Source organism: Triturus cristatus, chromosome 4_1, assembly GCF_964204655.1.
Source record: "Triturus cristatus chromosome 4_1, aTriCri1.1, whole genome shotgun sequence".
In the NCBI taxonomy this organism is placed as follows: domain Eukaryota; kingdom Metazoa; phylum Chordata; class Amphibia; order Caudata; family Salamandridae; genus Triturus; species Triturus cristatus.
Genome location: NC_140585.1, coordinates 1,133,213,159 through 1,133,236,937, shown reverse-complemented (window position 1 = coordinate 1,133,236,937; position 23,779 = coordinate 1,133,213,159). Strand labels below are relative to the sequence as shown.

General features: G+C 42.2%; 1 protein-coding gene across 2 annotated transcripts in view; it reads left to right on the top strand.

Moving 5' to 3' along the window:
• Nucleotides 1-23,779, top strand: part of IQUB (IQ motif and ubiquitin domain containing) — a 339,995-nt gene that overhangs the window by 184,578 nt on the left and 131,638 nt on the right. For both annotated transcript variants that reach the window (XM_085654193.1, XM_085654194.1), the window contains 2 exons: nt 2,868-3,078; nt 16,957-17,132. In XM_085654193.1, coding sequence (XP_085510319.1) covers nt 2,868-3,078; nt 16,957-17,132 — 387 coding nt within the window. The remainder of the gene's footprint in view (nt 1-2,867; nt 3,079-16,956; nt 17,133-23,779) is intronic.

Here is a 23,779-nt window from a genome sequence, read left to right as displayed (position 1 = left end):
TCTTGTGCATCAAGATTTGCTACGCCTTGGCCAAGAAGGACACTCCTGAAGGTATCAGAGCTCATTCCACCAGAGCTAAGTCTACTTCTTCTGCTTTGGCTAGAGGTGTTCCTGTTATTGATATTTGTAAAGCAGCAACTTGGGCCTCCCTCCACACCTTTGCAAAGCATTACTGCTTGGTCTCTGAGGTTAGGAGGGATGGCCATTTTGCTTGTTCCGTTTTGCAAGATTTTTTGGTCTAGTCAGGTGGACACCCTCCACCAGGAGAGGTACGGCTTTGGGAGTCTATTCATAAGGTGAGGAATCCACAGGCAGAAGTATCCATCAGAAGAACGAGTTACTTACCTTCTGTAACGCTTTTTCTGGTGGATACAGTATCTGCCTGTGGATTCCTCACTGTCCCGCCCGCCTCCCTCTTGTCCACCTGTTTCTACCATTTTTTTTTATTTTAATATGTTTATATTTTAATACTGAGAAATGCTTATTCAGTTGCTATTTCTCTATGCCTTTATTGATTATGCATTTGTGAATTTATATATGTGTATATATTTTGTATGCTATGTTTACATTTGAAAATGTGTCGGTCTGCCCGTTTGCCTCGGTGGCACGGACAAAATGGGTGGAACTGACGTCAGCACGCCGACGAGGTCCTCTTATGGCTCCAATGATGTCATACGGTATCACGGGTGGAGCCTTGCTATTGTGATGTCCTCGTTGACGTGGGAGAGCTAGGAAAGAATTTCCGCGGAATGCTGGTGCAGGGGGTATAAGGTGAGGAATCCACAGGCAGATACTGTATCCACCAGAAAAAGCGTTACCAAAGGTAAGTAACTTGTTCATCTAGCATTTACAACCAAGGCTGACATCAAGAAGCACCCTTTTTTCTGGACTGAAGAAGGTTGATGAACTTGTTTTCTGGAACTTCACTGGTGGATTTCACTTCTAGGGACAGCTGAAAGTTGAGCAAATGTTGCCATTGGTGCCACATGAGGTGTGGAAGGAACTTTAGTGGGATGTAAATGTTCATTTACAGGTGGATTTCACCTTTCATCTTGGTAATGACCTTCAAATTTCCACAGATTTCCATGAGAGGTGCTTGATTTCTTTTTATTTTGCCTTATTTTCTGAAAATCAAAGTATAGAGAGAACGGTGTACTTTCTAAATATCTACCCATAGTTGTACAGATTACATGGGGTTATGACAAAGCCACTAAAGTTGTGAGCTTGTTTCTATTCACAAACTTTTCACCAGGGTCAGATTGGCCTACAGTTCAGTAAGGCAGTGCCCCATGGTTTGGTCTGACAGGTCAGTGTTTGGGCAGGTTTTTTGGCTGTTTGTGGGCCTTTTTTATGGTCTGCTGCGCTGGTTTTTCAGTTAATTTCCCTGATATTAAAATAAATATTGGCTGTAACAAGCTCAAATCCATGCAGTCTTCCAAGCCTTGCAAAAGACTTATACAGCATGTCTTGACAAATTCAAAACTACCCCAATTTGCAATAATGGCACAACTTTTTAGCTATCTAAGGCCTTCATTACGAAAGCAGATGGTCAGACCACCTCCTGCTATCGCGGTGGTCAGGCGACCACCCGACAAGCAGGCGACAGTCCAACCGCCGCATTATGATGCAACCGCCGGGTTGGTGGCCGCAAAGTGCTCCTTTTCATGGCGTCTTGTGCTGTGGCCCAGGAAAAGGGCCGCAGCACGAACCACCATGAAAAGGGACACTTTCTGCACATCCATGGACATGTGCCATGCAACCTGTGGTGCACACAGTGCATGGATGTGTGTGGGGGCACTACTTGTGCCTCCAGGGCCTCTTTACAGTGGCCCACTATGGACGGAGGCCCTGTTTGGGGCCCCCAAATTCTGTTTCTGAAAGCCTTTTCAGGGCAGTCTTGCTGCCATGGAAAGGCCGCCGAAAAGGGATATCGTAATCCCGACAGCGGTGCCTGCCTTGGCACTGCTGCCATTCGGGACTACGAATACGACCGCTACTCCGTTGGGATCACTGATCCTGGCAGAGGCAGCAATCTTCCCCTCGACCACTGTGGCTGGTATTGCAATCCTATAGTCGGACCGAGGGGATGTCAGCGGTTGGACCACCACTGATGTCCTGTCAGTGACGGTCCACCCACCATCATACCATCATAATCCGCCCCTAAGTCACTGTTGTGGGTGACTTTTGTTTTGGTGCCCGGGCCTATTTTTGCCCCAGTCTGACCCTGCTTTTCATAGCCCATTCTCACCCTCTCACTGGTCGAAGTACTCCTGTCTTGACCGGAAATAAATCCCTATCAAAGGTCAGAACAACAATTGGTCGTGCCATGAGGCAAACAGTTTCTCCACAAGAAAAACGCATTCCTTATGGAGAAAAATAAAAATACAAAGTTAGCATGTGTCAGTGCACTTTTTCTAAGGATTCTCATTGCCTAAATGTGCAACATGTATGTCTATGCAAATGCTCTGGGTTCCTTCAGGAAAGAAGCGATTTTGAGACCTTTTGGAGAACTTTCAAATCTATTCCAAACGTTGGTTTAAAGCTGTGAGTGTCGGTTTACAAAATATTTGGAGAATTGGCTCATAAACATTGTTATGGCCATCACTGATTCGTAATGTTATGTTTGATGGACCAGTGATCGACCTGATTTTCTTCTCTTGCCTTTGCCTGTGGGTACCATGATGTGGAAGAGGATCCGCTGCTTGCATTTGTGTCCCAAGAGAGTCTGAACCCATGTGGCTCATGTAACCTTTGCACTTATGGTGCTTTAGCTGCAGCGCTTATAGTGTGAACTTCAATTTTAATGCAAACTGCTGCAGAATGCATCCAGTGTGAGCAAAACTGAACTTGGAATGTTTTCCTTCTAGGTGATCGTGATCCAGAAATATTACAGAAGGTTCAGTGCTAAAAGACATGTGGAGGAATTGAGAAGAGCAAAGCAAATGAGGCTGGAGTGGGAGTGTGAAGAAGAGCTTCGGAAGAAGAAAGAGAAAGAAGACCACCTGAAGCGGGAGCATGACCGAAGAATGAATCCGAAGACAAAGGAAGATTTTGAGATACTTTACCATGCTCTTGAAGGTAGGTTCCTGGTGCTATTTAACACCCGTACAACAGAACTATTTGCGCCTTTGTAATGGTCCTGTTAACCCTATCTTTCTCCATACTTAGAATTGTCCAGGCAGGCAAAAATGTGAAAAGTCTTTGGAAAGAAAATGGCGCCTGTTTACGCACCCTTGCCAGAGTGAGAGTACTCTTCTAGTGCTGCTATGTTATATCAGTGTCTCCAATGGATCCTCGTCCTAATGTATTGATCCCAAGAACACTCCAGAACTACACTCACATCATCGGTTTCTGCCACCCTTTGGAAGTGATTAGTAGTATGCTTGCGCAGCCCTCTCGGTTATTCACGCCTTATTGCCACCACCATTCCTATTTTCCAATTTTTTTGAAGAGGCTACTTTATCCCCCCTTACCTAAAAAAAGTATTTTTGCAAAATTTTACAGCATCCCCAATCTGCATCCAGAATCTAACTATATTTCTCTTTTTCTTGCCTCTAAAATCTGGGTTCAAGCTATGTTCACTCGACGAGTGTCTTTTTCAAGTAGCTCCCCCTCAAAATGTGCTGGCTGGGGAACAGCATTTCTTGCAAGCTGTATTTTTGCAGCCAAATCTAGAGGAATAGTTTAATATGAGCTACCTCATGGGCAAGGAAACGGCTATTGCTGTTCACTGTCTCACTAACTTCCACATGAATCAAGTAGGCTCAATTCTAGGTTCAGCCTCAAGCCCGTCTAAAGCTTTCGATGCTGGGAGGAAAGGTTCCTCAGCCATCAAAGTGCCTGCACCTGAACATTCATAGTACCACCTACATTTCCACACATTTTTACACACATTGACACCTGGTGTTATCTGTTTTTTTTCTGGCCTTATAAGTTAAATCATCTGGTGCAAAATTCCTGTTCTCCTCAGGTGCAGTGTTTATTGTATCTGGGGATCCGGTGTGGCAGTACCCTCTGGCCTGCTCTGTTTTTTTTATGGTTGATAAGGCTCCTACACAAGACCCCTTGAAGGGCGACAAATATGCAGCCAAACCTATTGTCATGAATGCAGACCACCCAGTAAGGGGGTGGATCTCTTTTTGTCATATGATGCAAACAACAGTGCAAAATTGCTCTAGTACCTGAGCAAAATAGCCCAAGACCGGTGTAGTCTATGTAATAATACATCTCACTGCAGCCTCTCTCTGGAATCTTCTCTGTCTTTATTACACTTTTCTTTCCTCTAAAATCTTCATCAAAGCGCTTAGTGTGTGCTATCTGGCCATGCCAGAAGAGACAAGCTCCTCAACTCGATGAGCAGACATTGAAAGTTCAGCTAGATTATCTACACAGTAATGATAATTGCCCTTGGAATAAAAGACTGATATGACAGTTAAAGAAAGTTTAATTTCTAAACATAAATGCTTATTAGGAATAAAGCCCGTTATCATAATGTCTGTTTTTAATCACTTTCAATTTCATATCTTCCCCGTGCCTTTAAGCAGTGCCAGGCCTAAAGGAAACAGTAATTGCAATGCTGAAATTGCCCATCCTACACAATTCTAACTGGGTCAGGCATCAATATTATCAAGGGCTGATGCCATCGTGTGCCTTTTTTGCAACATATTCACATTCTAAGCTTTTCCGCCTACGAACTTCACAAAGGTTAATTAAAGGTCACAGACAAAAGCCCAGGCAAGATTACAAAGACACCATCAACATTGAAAAACCTCATAACTTGGCATTTGAAAAGAATCATAAACAGAATTCTTCAGATTGTGAGTTTTTCGCACCTCTTTCTTTTGCCTATTCCCGGTTTTGCAAAGTTTTTTGACTTAATCAAAAGCACCTCATTATTTTGCATTATGCTCCTATTAAGCTCGCCTTGTTTAACATACATCCAGGGCTTTAAGTGGCACGGGTCTCGCCAGTGCTGAGCACTAGCAGTTTTTAGGTCTCGCCTGACCCAGCGCATGCGCTGGTCTGGCGAGACTTATTGAGAGGGCTCCAAAAAGTGCTACCAGGCCAGCCTAGAGCTACAATGCGCGCCCGCGCTTTACCGCCATTACTTTTGCGGCCGCACTACCGCTTTGATCGCGATCACTTTTGCGGCCGTTTGGCATACTGTTGCATGGCTAAACACTTATAAGGTCCCAAAGGCGAGACCTATTGGCTATGCCAATGCTTGTTTAAAGGGGGTCTCGAAACGGGTCTCTATCGGGCTCTGTTTTGTGCCCTGGCAGAGGCAGTCCATTTTTTCTGGACTGCAGTGACAGTAGGCACAACGATGTACGCGTGCTCACCCTGCTCACGTCCCACTAGTGGAGAAGTTACGACATGACGTCAGGGTTGGATTGGGAATAAAAATCGGCCCTGGCACGCTAAAAAAGAGTGGCCCACATTTGCATATTGCCTTTCCTCAAAACACTGCTTCGGTGAAATGTTATTAAAAAATAAGGGGGGGGAGGATTAAAATATGCACAGATTAGTTTACACTAGTGAAAACAAGTGAGGCCACTCCTGCTCAGACCCCCTGCCCTGCTCAGCATGCATATATTAATGGACCGGCCCAGCGAGAGAAAGGTAGCGACACCTCTGCCTGTTGCTGAACAGGAGGTAATGAGCACCCATCTGCCTCCAGAAAGGCCACTCAGACACCCACTGGGCCACTGGCGACATCAAACAACAGAGACACCGCCTAAGTCGGCCCCCCCAGACTGCTCAAAAAAGCAGCCCACAGCTGGAACTCGGACACAAATCCAACGCTGCATGATGTCATTCCAGGTGTGCGTTGTAGGGATAGGGAAATCCTTTACAGAGAGTCATTTTCTCTCCGCATTTCCCTTCTCTTTTTGAAACTCAGGAGCAGCAACATTGTCGTGGTGTCACCAGGGCTTTAAGTCAAAGCTATTTCAATATTGTATGCAAGCCATAGTTGCTGCTTATTTATCTTATGCAGCTCACAACCAATGACAAAGCCAATAGTCCTGACTTGTTGTAGGTATGATGTTACTTGTTATATCTTATATCTGGATGCAATGACAGAAACAGCAAAATTCAAGTCGGGCAGCACACTCTGCTAAACACAGATTTTTTAGCTTAGGTGTTTTTAAGCCACACCCTTAATTACATCGCCCATGTCCCTTTGAGAGACCCACATTTTTTTCATCCCACTTAAAGCCCTGCATACATCAATGGACGTCGATTCACTAAAACGGCAGGAGTAATGGAGGTGACATCATATGCCCTCTCGCCCCCAATGATGTCACAGGAAGTAATATCCCTAGAACTTAGACCTTGGTGGCTTCATAGGCTTTGACATTTATGACCTTTTCACCCACATGACCTCATAGGAACTAACATTGCATGACCTTTCGCCTAGTCTCATCACAGGAAGAGATGCACTTTGGCCATCGAAACTCTGGAAAATCTAAAGGTACAAATGAAATACTTTACAAACAAACACAGTGTGTTCAAATCGTCTTGAAAATGCTGCTACATACATTAGGACCTATTCACAAACTGTGTTTTATAGTTTGTTTAGAAGTACCACAAAAGTACTACTAATGTTCTACAAAACACTATTCACATACCTACCTGCAGAAGTCAACGCCTCTTCTATCTTTTATGTATGGAGCTCTCTGTCCTGACTGTGGAGATCTCTGCACAGTTAAGTATACGTTTAAGTAATAAATGTTGGTGGGATAGAGGGGAGTGACTGGAAAATGGAGAATACTCACAACTAAAGTGGATGTGTTAAGCGAGAAGTAAAGAGGAGTTAAGAGAGGGGTTTACCAACCCACCAAAAAGATAGCCCATACCTATTTACAAATTGTCGTTCTATTAAAATTACAACCAAACCTGGAGTAAGTCTAGTACCATACATTACCTCTCATATGTACTGCAACACCCTTCCATAAAAAATAATGGATGTAGGAACTTAAAATAAACCCCATATGAACTAACGTCAAAACAAATTACATTTAAACTGTTTAAAAATATAATTACATTTTATTTAATGTTAAAAAAAATTCTAAAATGCAAACAATTTAATTTTTTTAAAAAAAAGGTAAACATATTCGTGGAGCACATTTCAACCGTCGCGCAGTAAAAAGAAAGGATAATTTATTTTAAAATATATATTTTAAATATAAACACTATTGTAACATTAATATTTATTAAAATAACTAAATTACTGTTAATACTATACATCACTTTTTCATCATTTTAAATATATAATAAAAATATAAGCATTTACTTTAGGTGGAGTAATTTTTAAATTAACTAGAAACAAATATTTGAAATTTAATAGCTTCAAAATAATACATGTTTAATTAAAAGTTTAATGAATAATTCTGTACATTATTCTGCATTAAAATTAAATAAAAGTAACATTATTCAGTGGAAAATATGTTTTCTGTTTCTTTTAAAGACTTTAATAAACGTTTTAACTTATCCTGATATTTTACCATAGGGAGAGCTCCGCCCCAGTGGCGGAGAGCTCTACCTACGTGTGAAAAGTTACAAGTAATAACTTTACACTCAGAAATTTGTGAGTAATTTTACAGGCATAAATGGTGAATATCTTAAAGTAGTAAACTTATCAGAAGTGTAATAATAAGCTTTCATGGGTAGATTTACTCGAGTGTAAGTTTACCTTTGTGGATAAGCTCTTTGTCTGTATCAGATTGTATCTTCAGGCACAGGGTTGAGATAATGCGGCATTGGTTAAGAACTAATTAAATGGTGTACAAAAATGGAAAATGTTCTGGTCAAGGTGAAATCAGCAATATCAAATAACGTATATAATGGAAAGGTTGATGGCCCTGTAGTACTAAAAATTAAGAGTACCATGTAATTAAAGCTCACTCTAGAAATGTAGGTCACAGTGATTTTAAATGCTGGTCAATTTCTCCAAGCAACCTTCCTTTTCATGACCTGGTATACATACGTCCCCAGCTATGGAGCTAATTCACCTTTCCAGGTTTACTATCATCAATGTCTTCTACAGATAAAATGTGCACATCACCCGTAGAGAATTTGTATTGATCAATACTATGCTTGTCCCCTTCAGCATGTTTAGTGTATTAAGTACAGGTAGGAAGATGTTACTCACATGGAAGAAATATTAGCTGCCAGGCTGAAGCTGCATGACTGATGAAAAGAGCCTTGTGAGTGTCAAGTATTACTTTGATGGCTGAACATTTAGAGACTGACAGACATGACTATTATGATGCTGCTACTTGGCATCCTTGAAAAGAATGCTGTGATTGGACGGTAAATAGCTGCCTGTCTAGCAGTATATAATGAGGCCAACAGTTCACATTTCCTTAGATGGAATCTGCCTGTTGCCTCGATTAGCTGTGGTCCTGATGATGGTTAGGCTTCCTGTTAAACAGAGACATACCTAAGGGACATTTGATGCTTGACTAGTATCAATCAAGAAGGTTGTTGGCAGTGCAGCAGATAAGGTTCAAAGATCTCTGAATAGGATACTGGCGGCTGCAAGAAATAATAGTTGTACTGATGGCTGGTAATCTTGAAAAGAAAACAAAACTCTGTGGACAGAAATTTTTGCTTGGCTAGCAGGCAATTGAGGGGGCTAACAGTGCTTTGCATACTGTTTTTAAAAAAAATATCTTTATTTGCATTTTTACAAACAAAAATTATAAGTAACAAAGAGTATATTTGAGGCAGGGTGTGGGTGCCCTTGTCAGGTGCATTAAACTTTGTCGTGCAAGCTGTACAAGTATAACAAATTATAATCAAACTCAATTCCGTAAATCAAACAAGCATTCATTTGAGTGTTATTCTCATACGTGATGCCGGATACAAACGTCGTCGGATTCACACTTTTATGTACAATAGTGTGACTATTTATTTACTCGATCCTACCACTCCTATTGTCGTTTATCCATTTGCCCCTACAGCATTTCTCATAGGTTTCTACATCTCCTTATCTGTTTCGAAAATAGGATTTATGCAAACGCGTTACAGTTAATAACCAAACAATCAAACCAAAGGGGAGGGGGAAAACCATCGTCCATCTGCCGCGCCTGGGCCGTGTTGGTTAAGAAATATAGCGCGAAATCTCATTGAAACTAGGATATATTTGCCTTTCCGTCCTTGCCTTTCAATGCTAATTTAACATATATCTGAGACATAACTTGTCTAAAGAACAATGTCTGTATCTCGCCCTTCTTCTGTTTGTGAGGGGTTATTTTCAGGCTCTCTATCTGTGTGTTTCAAGTCAGCCAGTATTGCATCCCAGTATTGCGCAATAGGATACTTGCGTAGGCGAGCTATGTCCTCCCTGTGAAGTGCCGTGCCGTCTGCCAACAGTGCTTTGCATACTGTTGTCATATCTCCCCACATAACTAGTTGATATGCTGAGGTTGCATATCCATTGTGACAGGAAGAAACGTACTGGACAGCAAGTTGGTACTTTGCCGCTAGTGACTGGCAGCATGATAGCTCTAATCTTCAATGCCCCTTTATAGGACACTCGCTTCTACAATCAAAAGCAAATGTTGTCATGTAGCATATACCTGAAGGTGAGAAAAAAGTGAATGAGGGAAAGCGGGACAGTTGATTGCCTGGCAAGCAGGGAGAGGCAGATAGGTTGTAGCAGCATTGTAGCTATCTTCATCACCCAGAATATATTACTGGCTTCTGCAGTCACTAGCAGATGTCTTCAGGGTAAATAAAAATGATTATAGCTAAAATAGTGCCCCCAAATGTATACATAATGAGGACTGGATGAGATAGTTATGAAGACTAATGTGTTTCTTGTAGAGATCAGAGTCATGTAAGCATAGGTTTGAATACTAGTGGCTCACTCAGACTTTCACTTTTCTGAGCTCAATGTAATGAGTAAGATTAAATTGGGTAACAATAATTAACATTTGTCATCAATGTGAGGGACCAGATAAATGGTAGATCGCATTATACAATTGTATTTATTAATCGTAGTTATTGTATACAGCAAGTTACTACAGAGTACATTGTTCATATGAAGGCGCACAGACTACTGTCTCGTCCCAGAGAAGGTCATGATATTCCTGATATTCCTGTGACTTCCAATAACCAAGTTATGTCTTTGGGATACATTAACCCAGTCAGATTGGAAGGGCAAATTACTGATACACATCAATCTTATAAAAAGATCGCCAGGCTCTAAGCAGTAGAGAAGGACCATCTCTGACTGCTCTTAAGTGGCACTCAATTTGCACCCTATCCTGTATCTTTACTCCACCAGAATGAGCCTAAGACTGGGCTTACAAAGCCCAGGTCTGTACGAGCCACTCAGCACATCACTAGAAGAGCCTGAAAACCAGATATGTACTGCCGCTGCTGCTGGCTGGTGACTGTTGGTGTCTCTCTCAGAGGGCCATAAGGGCCAAAAAAGGCAGGGTCCCAAAATGCCTTGTTCCTGTGCAATTTTTCATAGAAAAATGGCTGAACGGGCTGTATAGGTGAGTGACGACATGTTAGTATATGTATGAGTAAGTAAGTGGGTGTGTGGGTAACTGTACGGGTGAATACGTGGCTGTGTGATTGACTGTATGGGTGAGTGATTGGTTTCTGGTGAGAGTGGCTGTATGGGTGAGTACTTGCTTGTGTCAGCTATGGCAGTAACAGTAATGTATCTCTCCATCAGTTCATCCACTCCTATCAATCCTCTTTCAGACTGGATAGTCTGAGGGCATTGCATGGTGTTTACAGCTTTACAAACCACTGTTCCAGATGAAATCACTCGGCTAACAAAGCTACAGCAATGTCTGAGGTCAACAAACATGGATTTTGGTCTGCCTTCTGAAGTGGCTCAGTTCAAGCCAAATATTCAAATGTTTTTTAAAGGTACACACTCTCATAATAAAAATGTTTTAAATCTTTTTTCCTGTAATGTACAATTCCACGTAAAACACCTGCAATCCCTGGCATCAGTATTAGGCACAACTTAAGGACTGCTTCAGAATACATTACTGTAATAATTTGCTGCAAAAAAGGACCACAAGTAGTATTTTAAGACAACTGGGAACACAAGATTAAGCACAGATATGGCCATTTAATATTTGAGCATTCAATGATATTACGATGCTAATATGTAAGACTAGAATTACTGTTGCTGTTCTGTCTTGCCTGCTTGACAGGGTTTCTGAACTATGTGTGTCATTTCACTGGCTCCCACTGGCACAACATGTATAGTTCAAGTGTTTGCGTTTTGCTTATAAAGTCTTTTGTGGTCGTGGACCTAATATTGTTCGAGACAAATTGTTGAGCTATGCTCCTATACATTCTCTTCGTTTGGACTCTCTATATTAACTCTGTCCCTCTTAATTAACTCGCTGTCAGGCGCGTGCGTGTGGTGGCATTTGTTTTTTGAATCTAGACCCTTAATTGTAGAATAATATATTTCTGAAGCTCAGAGATATCAGAAAATCTGACACTATGGCTCGTTCTGGAGAGCTCTTAAAACTCACTTTTCTATGGAGATCAGGCTTCGATTGTTTCACCTTTTTCCATGGGAGGCGGAAAGCAGTTCTAGTCCCTTTGGTAATTGCAATGCTTCATTTTACATATCACTCCCTCACTCTCTTATTTAAACTAGATAGAAAATTGGATGAAGCTTAGCTAAATAGGGACAAGGCAGAGATCATATTATGAGGGTTGAGGTCTAGTTTATGAAATTTATGGAGATCTTTCCTCCTTTTGAATGAAGCTGTTAGTGAAATAAAGTAATAGGTATTTTAACTATCCGTTAAAAATGTGGGGATCTGTCAGGGTGATAATATGGTGGGGAAGAATAGGGGGCGCTACACACAGCAGGAAACTTTTCTGCTACCACTCTCCTGCCACTATAGCCATACTCCCTAGACGTGCAGCCTGATTCCTAGCTTCATCTATGGGTTTTAACATCCTCTATGACTATTATGAGATGTCTGTCAGCACCCTGGATACTGTGATACTGCAAGTAAGGTATGCCTTATATCAGTGAAAACTGTAAAGAAAGCAAGACCCACTTGAAATGTAGGTGAGCATATGAGAGGCTGGTGAGCAAGAAATCAGCTTCCACCACTTTGAGATATAAGTCAGCCCCGTGACCAAAATATAATTTCGCTTAACTGATGCTCGGAGCACCAGGATGAAGAAGGATTGGATCAACAGCGGAACATACTGTTGCTGCCATCCATTTCTGCCACTCTTTACTGGCCCTCAATGCCTCAATATCATAGCCAACCCACTTTGGAAAACTTCTTACTAGTCTTAGAAAATAATATCAACCATGATCATCAAGTAGCCTTAAACCTTGTGCATCATCCATGAATCTGTACAATGCTAAAACCATCGGACTATGACAATCAGCTATCATTCTGATCATACAAGTTTCAGGGATGTGATGCATGGGGGCCCCTCAGCACCTACTGAGGGGAGTGTGAGTGACTCCTTCAGCATATATTTCAGGGGGCACCCTCACGTTTTTTTTACTCCACTGACAAGGTTAGTCAATGCTTCTTTTGCCTCAGCGGTTCTTCCTTAGAATGTAAAACGTCATTAGAAAGCTGCTAATTTAAAAAAATGCCAACCCTGAAGTCCTGGCAAAACCACAGCCAATCTCAGGCCCGCGTACCATTGCAAAGGTTCTGAACACTGTTGTCACATCTCAGTTCTCTGTTCTTCTGATCAGCTTCTGTTCAGCTGAAATCAAGCAACGTCCTCATTTGTTTCCAGTCTGTTGATGAACGTTATGGAGGACCTTAGTAAAACCAGGGTCACTACCATGCTTTTATCCTCCTCTGCCTTCCTACTGCCCACCATATGGTCCACAAAAATATCTTCCTCACTCAGTTGAAGTGGGCTGTAGCATGCATAAGTTATTTTCCCTATCTCTGAATTTATTCACTGTCTGTATTGCACCTCTCACTGTCTGTCAATCACAGCATCGGCTACCACCTATAAGCCAACAGCGTCCAGGGTAAATGTCAAGCTAACGAAGGACCTAGAAAACAGACACTCTATCATTGATTGCCTCTCACGTGACATCTAACATTCTCTAGATGAGTCCGAAAGATGGGGGTCACCTGAAAGTATCATCATTCTTCAAATGTATAAAAGTCACTAGATTGATGTTTTATAAAACTTTGCAGCCACTGTAGGATCCATTTGGTATTGACAACCAAGTTGTCCAAGTTCTTGCGGTGGCCTTATGTTGCATTGATTGCTACAGTATAGGCTACAAGAAGTCTCTCCCATAAGGCAATAAATAAATAAGCAGCAGAGAAATTTGTCACACATCTGTTACTCAAAACGATTGGCCACACCTCTCCTGCCCTGTTTTCACTTACAGGTTGCCAGGTAGACAGAGCAATTTAAAACCCTCTCCCTTTTGTCTAGAGACCTTCACATTGGCATTCCAGTCTTGTCCAAGTATGTTGCTTTCTTATCACCTGATCAGATCATACGGTCGGTCTCGCTGAGTTGTCTGCTCCAGATGAGATACAAGTGCTGTGGGACAGGTTTTTTTATTGGCAAAGTTCATACCTTTGGAACCCCGAGTTCCTTAAAGGTCTGAGCATGCACATCTTCTACTTATCCCATGGATATAATCAGTGTAAGTCTTTGCCTCATCTCTTTCATCCTAATTCTGCACAGCTCTGCCCAGTCAGTGCTTTGAGAGACTGGCTGTACTAATGCAACATAAAAAGAGTAAATACATAATAAAGTACAAAACATCAATACAGTCTAAATAACTATCTTAATAAGTAGGGTGGGGAAACAGCAGGCCAGCTGGCACAAATGGGCCTGCACAGTTCAAGATCTATACCTCAAAGACATACCTGACATCCAGCAATATAAATCTGCTTGTTCATGACTGATACAACTGGAAATCCCATGGTGTGAGGTCATTTGTGTCATGGCAGCTCTGATCTGGAACACTCTGTGCCAGAATGAGAAAACTTTAAAAAAGAAACTGAAAAGAGGCTTTCATGAATCATTTGTGAAAACACTAGGACCACTCCACAATCCAAGTAGGACCAAGGACCAAAGACCTTTTGTACTCACATTGGTACCATTAAAAGACAAATCTTTTGTAATGTCTAGCTTGCCCCACACTGCTACAACCTTGTTCGATGTGCCTTGATAGAAAGAGGACAATTATTCACTTAAAAAGTGTATCCCATTTCACTGTTTTTGGATTTATAAAATGACAGTTGTAAGTCAGTGCTTTACAAAACTCCAAAAGAAACTGCACTCAGATGTTATAGAGTGGACTGGAAGATTCAACAGGCTCTCTTCAATGTCACTTGGTTTTGGTAGCATCAGTGTGCAAAATACCACTTGACCAAAAAGGATGGGTTTTGGGAAGGTGTCCTAAAGCAGTATGGATATGCCCAGGACAGCCTCCTAGTACTGTGGGTATTGCTGATACGCACCCAAAACCATGAGATGATAGACCTGCATATTTATTGCTTCTTTTCCTATTTGCACTCTTCATGGCCGATGTTTAGCTGGACAAAGGTAAAAAATCAGTTTGCCTTCTAAAGGATGGCGAGTTCATTTCACCGACAAAGTAAATAGCTTGCCCTGATTCTATAGTGGCAGTGTTCTAGGCTGCATCCACTTTTGAACAAATGTAGATAATTATTATGATAGTAATAATTATATAATTTGAACAAGCATCCACTCATACACCAAAACAGAGCTGGAGGTAAAGCCTTCTCATATGTCGCTCCTAAAGTATGGAACGACCTCCCACTAGACACCAGAGCCTTCTCTTATCTCGAGTTCTGCAAGAAGCAGAAGACTTGGCTCTTCGAGTAATCGAGACGAGGTCCGTACACCTGCCCAGCACCAGGATACCCTCACGGGTGATGGCACGCTCTACAAATACACATAACATAACTTAACGTTAAAACATTAGTAAAGGCTGCATTTTATAGGAACCTTCTGGGAATGCTAGAATATTTAATTCTACTGCTGTCCACGTGTGGCACAATTTAGGATTGAGATTTAAGTGGACACTGCTTTCAACAGGAAATAACTTAAAATGCTAGAATATGTTCAGTCTGTGCTGTCCTTTGCACAGTATAGCATTAAGATATAGGTTTAAGCTGAATTCTATAGGAAACAACTTGGATGCTAAAATCTTTACAGTTTGGTGCAGGCTGTACGTGTGTTACAGCATAATATTATGATTTAAGTGGAGGCTGTATTCTCTAGGTAACAATTTGGATGCTAGAATATTTTCAGTTTAGCGTTGTCTATATTTGTGGCATAGTTTAAGGTTATGATTTAAGGGAAGTCTGCTTGCTATAGAAAATAGCTTAGATTGCCAGTATTTTTTCAGTCTTTGCTGTCCCTGGCGCACTATAACATTAAGAAACAAGTGGAGGCCAAATTCTGTAGGGATGCACTTGGGGTGCTAGAATATCTTCCCTGTCCGCATGCATTGTGCAGTAAGACATAAGTGGAGGCTACATTGTATAGAAAACAGATTTAACACTTGAATATTTTCAGGCTGCTGCTGTCCCCATGTGTTGCACAGTATATACATATTATTTAAGGGAAAGATGTATTCTATAGGAAACTGTTAGATATATTATTATATTTTCAGTCTGTGCATTCCATGGTGTGCTATAACATTAAAATGTAAGTGCAGGCCTATTCTAAAGAAATCAACTTGCAGTATGAAAGTATGTTTGGACTGCTGCTGTCAACATGCTTTTCCATATTAAAGGATGAGGATATCAGGAGGGAGTAAATTGTATAGTCAAAGATACGAAATACTAAAATATTTTTAGTCTCCTACTTTCCACATGCACCGAGCGGAAGAGAAACAACAGGGAAATAGAGGAGGAAGAGTGGAATGTTGAGAGCCCCATTGAAGGCGATGGTGTGGCTCAGGGCTAACAATGGCTGGTCCAGACCTTCTTCTTCAACATTTCAATGTTTGTCTTTCTGTTTCTTTTTGTTTTATTCACAAAATCCTACCCTTAGTGGGTGGAATGTTCTAATCGCATTATAACCTTTCTGCCTTGGGTAATATCGGTTCTAAAAGGGCCTCTCCCTTGTTATAGGGCTTCGGCTCAGGTATATAATTAGGGATAAGGGTCTTTAACAACATTATAGCCCTTGGCAGTTGGCATAATGCTATATTAAACTACTTAGAATTCTAGAATGTTGTCAGTCTGTAGAGAATTAAGATGAAAGTTGAAGAGAATCACGGGCCCTCAGGTGAGTCCTGTGGATGTGGATTAGCAGGCTGTAGAGTGAGGATCTACAACACCAGAGGAAGGCTATCTATTTTTATTGTTGAGAAAAGGACGGGAGCCATATTTACCACGGCCTGTTTTCTCAATACTGTGTGCCAATGGAACATGTGCATCTCCTTTGAGGAATAGCAAACATATTCTGTGGCGACACTAAGAGAGATTGGTTCCTACGGCAATTGCAATTAAAGATGAATTAAGGGGTGACTAGAGGCTGCAAGCACAAAGCGATTTGGATGGCCATGCATTTCATGTGGCCTGAAGTCGCCCACTGACCAGGTGTCTGCAAAAGCAGAGAGGCAAGTGACTTGTGCAATATTTTGTGGCAGTGCTAGGACTGGGGTTAGCAATGTATGTTAAACATAACTGGGCAAATAGGGAGAGCAGGATGTGAAAGTGTTTGAGCCACCAGCAGAAGAAAGAGGTTATGTACAATCATAGACTCATTGCCCAATCATATACTCATTGCCCAATTGCTAACTTGTTTCTTGTCTTCAGCCAAAATGGATCTAGTTTAGCTGATGTTATAGTGTTTGTGTTTCACCTGAACTAATTGAAGCAATTATTTGTGTGCCAATAATGACATATGGGTTACTGTATAAAAATGGGCCATAAAATTCTGTAACCTTTCATGAATCTATTTTAGTGTGGAGGTTGGAAGAAGTTGAAAGGATCAACAAGACCTACTCAGGAGCTGAAAGAAAAGCGGCCCTGTATGAACTCCTGGAGCAGGAGACTGAGCTGATCGCTTCAATTGAGCGGTACAAGCAGGATGCGAATGTGGAGAACCACAAACAAGCAATACAAGCTTTTCTAGACAAGGTTAGTATAACAGAAAAACTCATTGTACCACAAACAAGATTAAAATATAGGAAAGTGATAGTTGTTTTTATTTAAAATGTTATATTTATTATTTTTTGATTGTTATACTTTAACAGCTTTTTTAGCATCCGTGTTTACTGATGAGGGGTAACGTTAGCATCCATGATTACTGATGAGGGGTAACCTTGTATTGCTGATTTTTTTAAACTGCATATTTCAATACCTTTGCCTGGTTTGAAGAACTGGAATCATTTCACTGATATCATCGGGAAGCCTTAAAAAAAGCCTGCACAAAATAAATGCACAGAGGCGATTCAAAGAATCATCGATGACTACGGGAAGTAGTACTCTTACATGCCTTTGTGAATTTGCTCCTAAATTCCAAATGCCTATTAGTAAAAGTGAAAACAAGGTCCAATCCTTTCTATTCATACTAGTTGTATATGGATATTTCCTGAATATTCCCATTTTATTTGTTTTGATGATGATTCTAGAGAGTCCTCCACCTTTTCTGATCTTTAATTGCAAGACTTTCATATTGTTTTCGTTCCCATGGTTTCAGTATGCAGATGGTGTTGTGCCATCAACATAATATTAAAACACAATGACAAATAATAGTTTGTCATTGTTTATTATTGTCATTAGCCTAGTATGATTAGAAAGCAAATACCAACATATCAGCAAATACGACAGAGGATTAGCATCTCACATTGTTTGTTCTGAACTGAAAAGGTGGCAGGGTGATAAACTGTTAAAAATCTTGAAGAAAAGAGGTGTATCCTTAACTCTCACCTAAAACAGTAAATATTCCACTATGTTTTGTCTGACGGTATTGAAAGCAATTGACAAATCTAACAAAGTCAGTGTGGTAACATCTCCACCATTCACTGTCATAGGCCATGCAGGTCAGAAACAATCACATGTGCAATTTCCGTGGGTTAAAGCCAACTTTGGCTCAATCCAAGATATCATGGGATGCCACATATAACTGGAGCTCCCTGGGCATCACCTCTCCTTTTTACTTTGCCACATATGGAAGGCTGAATACAATGCAAAATTGGGCGAATTCCTACTCAGTGGGTTAACAAATACCTTTCACTGGCCTTTTAGGAATACCTCAAGGTGCAAGAAAACAAGTCATTAAGTCTTGCAAGATCTTGACCAGTTAGGACTAATGAGCTTATTCATTAAAATTTATGAGGGCATATATTATTTTATGAGGGATTGCATTGATCAGTTAGGAAAAGCAATTGCTACTCTGAGATCAGCAGAAAATGCATGTAGCGGAAAATGCAGATAGGGTCTAATACCTTCCCAAGCCTCCATCTCTTTCAGACTAATAATTCCCCAGTGGTTTTATTAAGAATATTTATTTTGGAGTTTCACTGTGTATTTTGTTTTTAAATGCCTGCCTGATATGTCAATGATATCACCTTCAACCTAAGCTGTGAGTTCCTTAACGCTTTCATATTTTTAGAGAATTCTTTCAGAGGGTACCTCGCCTTCTCAATTTGTTTTTAAAAAAGAAAAACCTATTGAGTGCCAATTTCTGACTTGGGTAGACTTGGATACACTTTAAGATGGATCTGTCAGCTTAAAATTATATCAGAGCCAAGAATGTTTCTGCTTTCATATTTAGATAACCTTGTCCTGTACAATGTCAAAAGTGGTGATGATGTGTATTTAAACTTTGCTATGATTTTCTTCGACAAGGCTTTCAGCTACAAGCTGTTTGCCTATACAAATTATTTGAAGCACACTGAAGTCTAGTAGAAGTGAAAGAAAAAACAAAGGAAAGTGAAAGAAGAGAAAGGAGAAGAAGAAGAGTAAACAAAGGCAACACTAACTTTACACTTCACTTTGCAGTCTCTCCCAATGTTTCTGTTTTTGCCTTTTTAGCCCCGTCTGTTTCACTCAAAGCTCCCTTTCCCTTATGATAGGGCATTGCAGCTTCTCAGCGCTAACTGTCATTTCTCTTCGGAACCCTTAAGTGTCCCCACTTATTGGTAAAATGCCATGTTTAACCTTATTCTTTCACAAGTAGGGCCTTAAGCTTCTTTTTATTCTATATTAAGTTCATTGTATCTTCTTTAGTGCTTTATCAAATCTTTCTTGGGCAGTCAAGAATTTTAGTGGCAGATCCCTACTGCCTGACGCATGGCACGTTTCAGTTTCCTACTTTCTGGTATAAATTCTCTTGCGTTCCTTAACGTTCAGAGCTGCATGGTCCATCTCACTGTCTCTTGGAATCAGTCTAGTCGCTTCTGTTGTGGTATGTAGGACCTGCCAAAAAGTTTTGGCAGCTACTGCCCTTTCTTTGTGCCATCCTGTCCATCTGCCTTAGTGTTGGGAGCATCTTCCCTCCTCAGCTTTTTCCCTCACTTGTGGGCAAGTCTTACGGCCTCTGCACAATATTTCCTCCTCTATCTCCAATTAATTTCTAGTCCAGTCAGAGGACCTTCTGGCTGTTTTTTTTAGCCAGCACTTTGCCACTCTGTTGGTACAGCCCTTCTCACTCATGGGCCTGATTATTAAACTTCATATTTCTTCTTCCTCCTTCATTGGGGGTTTGGTTGACTTCTCTTCCTTGTACCATCACTTCCAGTTTCCTAGAGGGCTCTCTCTGTTAGATGCCTATTTCTCTATGGTGTTCTGCCATGAGGTCCCACACCCCTCACTGGAGTCCTCCTCCAGCACCTCTGTGTGTCCCCCATTTTTTTGCTTTGCTTTCTGTGCTGCGGCTTTCACCTCTGAACCGGGTAGCAGTCACTTGCACATCCATTCTTCTTTGACATATGGAGTACCCCTCTCTTCTCAGGACATTTTATCAGTCTTCCCTTTTCGTGCAAAGATGCCAGGCTACCCACCCATCCCCAGGTGTTCAAACTCTTCACCTTGAAACACCCAGAAAAATGCCTGCAGTGTTTCTAATTGTTGCTGCGGTGCTCAACACAGCTCTAAGCTTCCGGTGGTAACCATGTGACTTCTTAGGCGCTGCTACATGTTCTGTGCAAGATTTCTCTTTCTTCATCCCAGTCTTCAGCAATGCCTCACATGAGGCAGGTTGCTGGTGGTCTGAAGATGCCCTGCAGCTTTTTTTGAATTAGTTAACATACCATTGGCTTGCGAGCCCTGCTGATGGATCAGAAGTTAGGAATCATGTCCTCCTCCATCTTGCCCTAACTCGCTCCCAGCAGATCACATTTTAGTTGCACAGAGCTTTGATAGATTTTCCAAGTTTATAAATGCATGTTGGGCTCAGCTGAAGCGCTGACCTGCTTCAAGTGGATTTAGTTCACATAACTATAAATAACACATTGTGCAGCTGTGCTATCTTTGCCATGTTTTCCTTTGTTCTGGAATGTTTACAACAATTTGTTTTTGAAGCAGTAGTTTGTGGGAAGCCTAAAATATCATAGGAACAAACCAAAGCAAAAGAACTTGAGTTATAATGTGTCTGGCCCCTCCAAAGAAAGATGACTGTGTCTCAGAGTTTTTTGTGTTTTTAGAAACAGTGAACAGATGGGGCAGGCATGGTCTGGCCCCAGCAATAGGCGAGGACCTACAGGCACATAACGCTCATGACAGACAGTGAGTTTCTCTTGATCCAGCAGCTGCATAGCTAACTGGGTGGCAGACAACTGCAAGCAGAGGGTTAAACAATAGGATATAACGAAAGTGGTGGAGGGAGGATTTTACCAAGTTGGATACGGCACAACTCCAGTGCATTCTACTCAACTCACGATTGTTCCACTTCACTATCTCAGAACCTACCAACACTGGCAACATGTCTCCTAGGTCCACGCACAGAAACTGGAAAAAGATATCAGAAGGCCAGTGGAACAGCTCTCTCAACTCCCAACTCTCAGACACAACACTAAACCCAGATCAGACTGTGAAGAACTTCTCCCGGTGGATCACAGAGTGTGCCAACAAAGTCTCCCCCTCCAAGCCAGCCAAATCCAAAAGACCTGCCAGAAGAGCCAGCTGGTTCACCAAATGCAACTGCCGGCAGCTAGAAAGGAAGTGGTGCACCCGCAAGGAGACACAAGACCATACCACCATTTAAGACAGCATTCTTCCACTACCACCACCTCCTGAAAGAAACAAAGAACAATGCCCTAGCAGACTACATAGAAGCCAGCACAAATCGCAGCAAGGAGCTCTTTGACATCGTGAATGAGTTCTTCAACCCTGCAGCCTCGGAGAACGACATCACGCCCTCCCAAGAACTGTGTGACACCCTGGTGGACTTCTTCCACGACAAGATGTCAGCCATCTACGAAAACCGCAAACCCTCAATCGACAGCATCAGCCTGCTCATACCCATTAACACAAACCCCAAAAACCTGCCCACCCATTGGGACCCTCTCACAACTGAGGCCACAATCTCCAGCATGAACTCAGTGCACTCAGGAGCTCCCACGGACCCCTGCCACTTCCACATCTTCAACCCCAGTAGCAAGACGATTGGTGACAAGCTCAAGAAAGTCCTGAACACCTAAATCACCTCGGTCTCCCTCCCTGAGGACTGGAAACACACTGAAATAAGGCCCCTTCTGAAGATACCGTCTGCTGAACCAGCAGAACAGAAGAACTACTGACCAATCTCCATGCTCCCCTTTCCTGCAAAGGTTCTCGAGAAGGCACTCAACCAGCAACTCAGTGAACACCTGGAACACAACAACCTCCTGGACCCCTCTCAATCCGTATTCCAAATCAACCACAGCACCGAGTCTGCTGTGATCGCAGCCACTGTTGACATCAGGGCCATGCGGGACTGCTGCAAAATGATTGCCCTCGTCCTCCTGGATCTTTGAGCCTTCCACACCATCTCCCATCACATCTTGATCAACAGACTCCACCACATAGGAATCCAGGGAGATGCCCTCAAATGGATTGCCTCATACCTCACCGGAATAACCCAGAGAATCCATCTCCCACCTTCACCTCTGAACCCAAGGAGATCGCCCCAGCCTCTTCAACGTTTACACCACCCCCCCCCCCCCCCCCCCCCGGCCAACACCATCAGATTTCATGGACTCAACATCATCTCCTACACCAACAACACCTAGCTCATCCTCTCGCTGTCAGAAGACCACTTCACTACCAGTGCCAACTTCCACAGATGTATGATGAACCTTGCTGACTGCATGAAGGACAACTGCCTAAAGCTCAACTCAGACAAGACGAAAGTCCTAATCTTTTGGAACAATACCTTGCCATGGAACAACGCATGGTGACCTACTGAACCCGCCCAACAGATCACTCCTGCAACCTCTGCATCATCTTGGGCAGCAAGCTATCTATGAAGAAATAGTGCATAGCAGTCTCATCCTCCTACGCATGCTCCACAAGTTTTTCAGATGACTCCCAGCCAAAACCAGAAGGACCATCATGCAGGCCCTCATCACCAGCAGGCTGTACTACAGGAACACTCTCTATGTAGGAATCAGCGCACGCCTCCTGAAGAGACTACAAATGATACAAAAATCAGCAGCAAGATTCATCCTCGTCCTCCCCACATCACACCGCACCTCAAGAAGCCACACTGGCTCCCAATCCAGAAGAGATGCCAGTTCAAGATGTTGACCTACGCATACTAAGCCCTGCACAACGAAGGGCCAGCATACATAAACAAACGAATGACTTTCCACCAACTGACTAAACACCTATGATCTGCTGCCCTCTTCCTCACAGACACCCTCGGATCCCCCGAGGCAACAGCGGAGGACGCTTCTTCTCACACCTTGTGGCGAAAGCTTGGAGCGACTTTCTTCTGCACCTCAGGACCACTTCATCACTGTGGGAATTCAGGAGAGGATTCTAGACCTAGTTGTTTGAGTGAACAAATTACCATGGAGCAGCTACCAACTCTAGCACCTTGAGAATCTCATGGGTGATTTGCTGCGCTTTATTAAATCCTGATTGATTGATAAGTTCAAATGGGTATGCTGCAGTCAAAATCTTATCAGCCTACCTCATGTCTCTGGCTCTGAGTGTAGTGAGCGTCAAGGTGCTGAGTCACATCTTTGAACACCGTGGACTGCAGTGGGGGCTTTCAACTAGGAAAGGGCAGCAGCAGGGCAGTCTAGCAGATATTCAGCAATGCGTTTAGATTCAGTGCCAACGTGTAGTTTCGCACATGGATATATCAACAGCACAGGGTGCATGCAGGTTCAACTCTAAAAAGTTATCAGTTGAACAGGTCCTGCTTATATTTCCAAAGCCAAGCAGATGCTTATGACCAATCAGTGTCCAGCTCGTTTCACAATTTCAATGGGTCAGCAATAGCAAGTCAGGCTTGGTCAGTTTTTCCCTTCACAGAGAAGTGTTTGTGAAGGTCCTCTTCTCAGAAGGCACTGTATGGGTCTATGTCGTCATCCAGAAGCCAAAGTATAGCTTTCAGGGGGCTGTCCTGTATGAAGCTATTTGTACTCCATAAGACATTTTATTACCTGCATATATGTATGTATGTGCGTGTTTATATATTGCAGACCTAGCCACGAAGTAGTGGAGTGCTGTATATGGTCAAAGTCAAGATGTAAGAAATTAGGTTGTTGGTTGGGGGTGAGCTCTTCTCTCTCAACAGCCACAGTCTTCGTCAGGGTGAACCACAAAGAGTCACTAAATTAACCTGCGTTAAC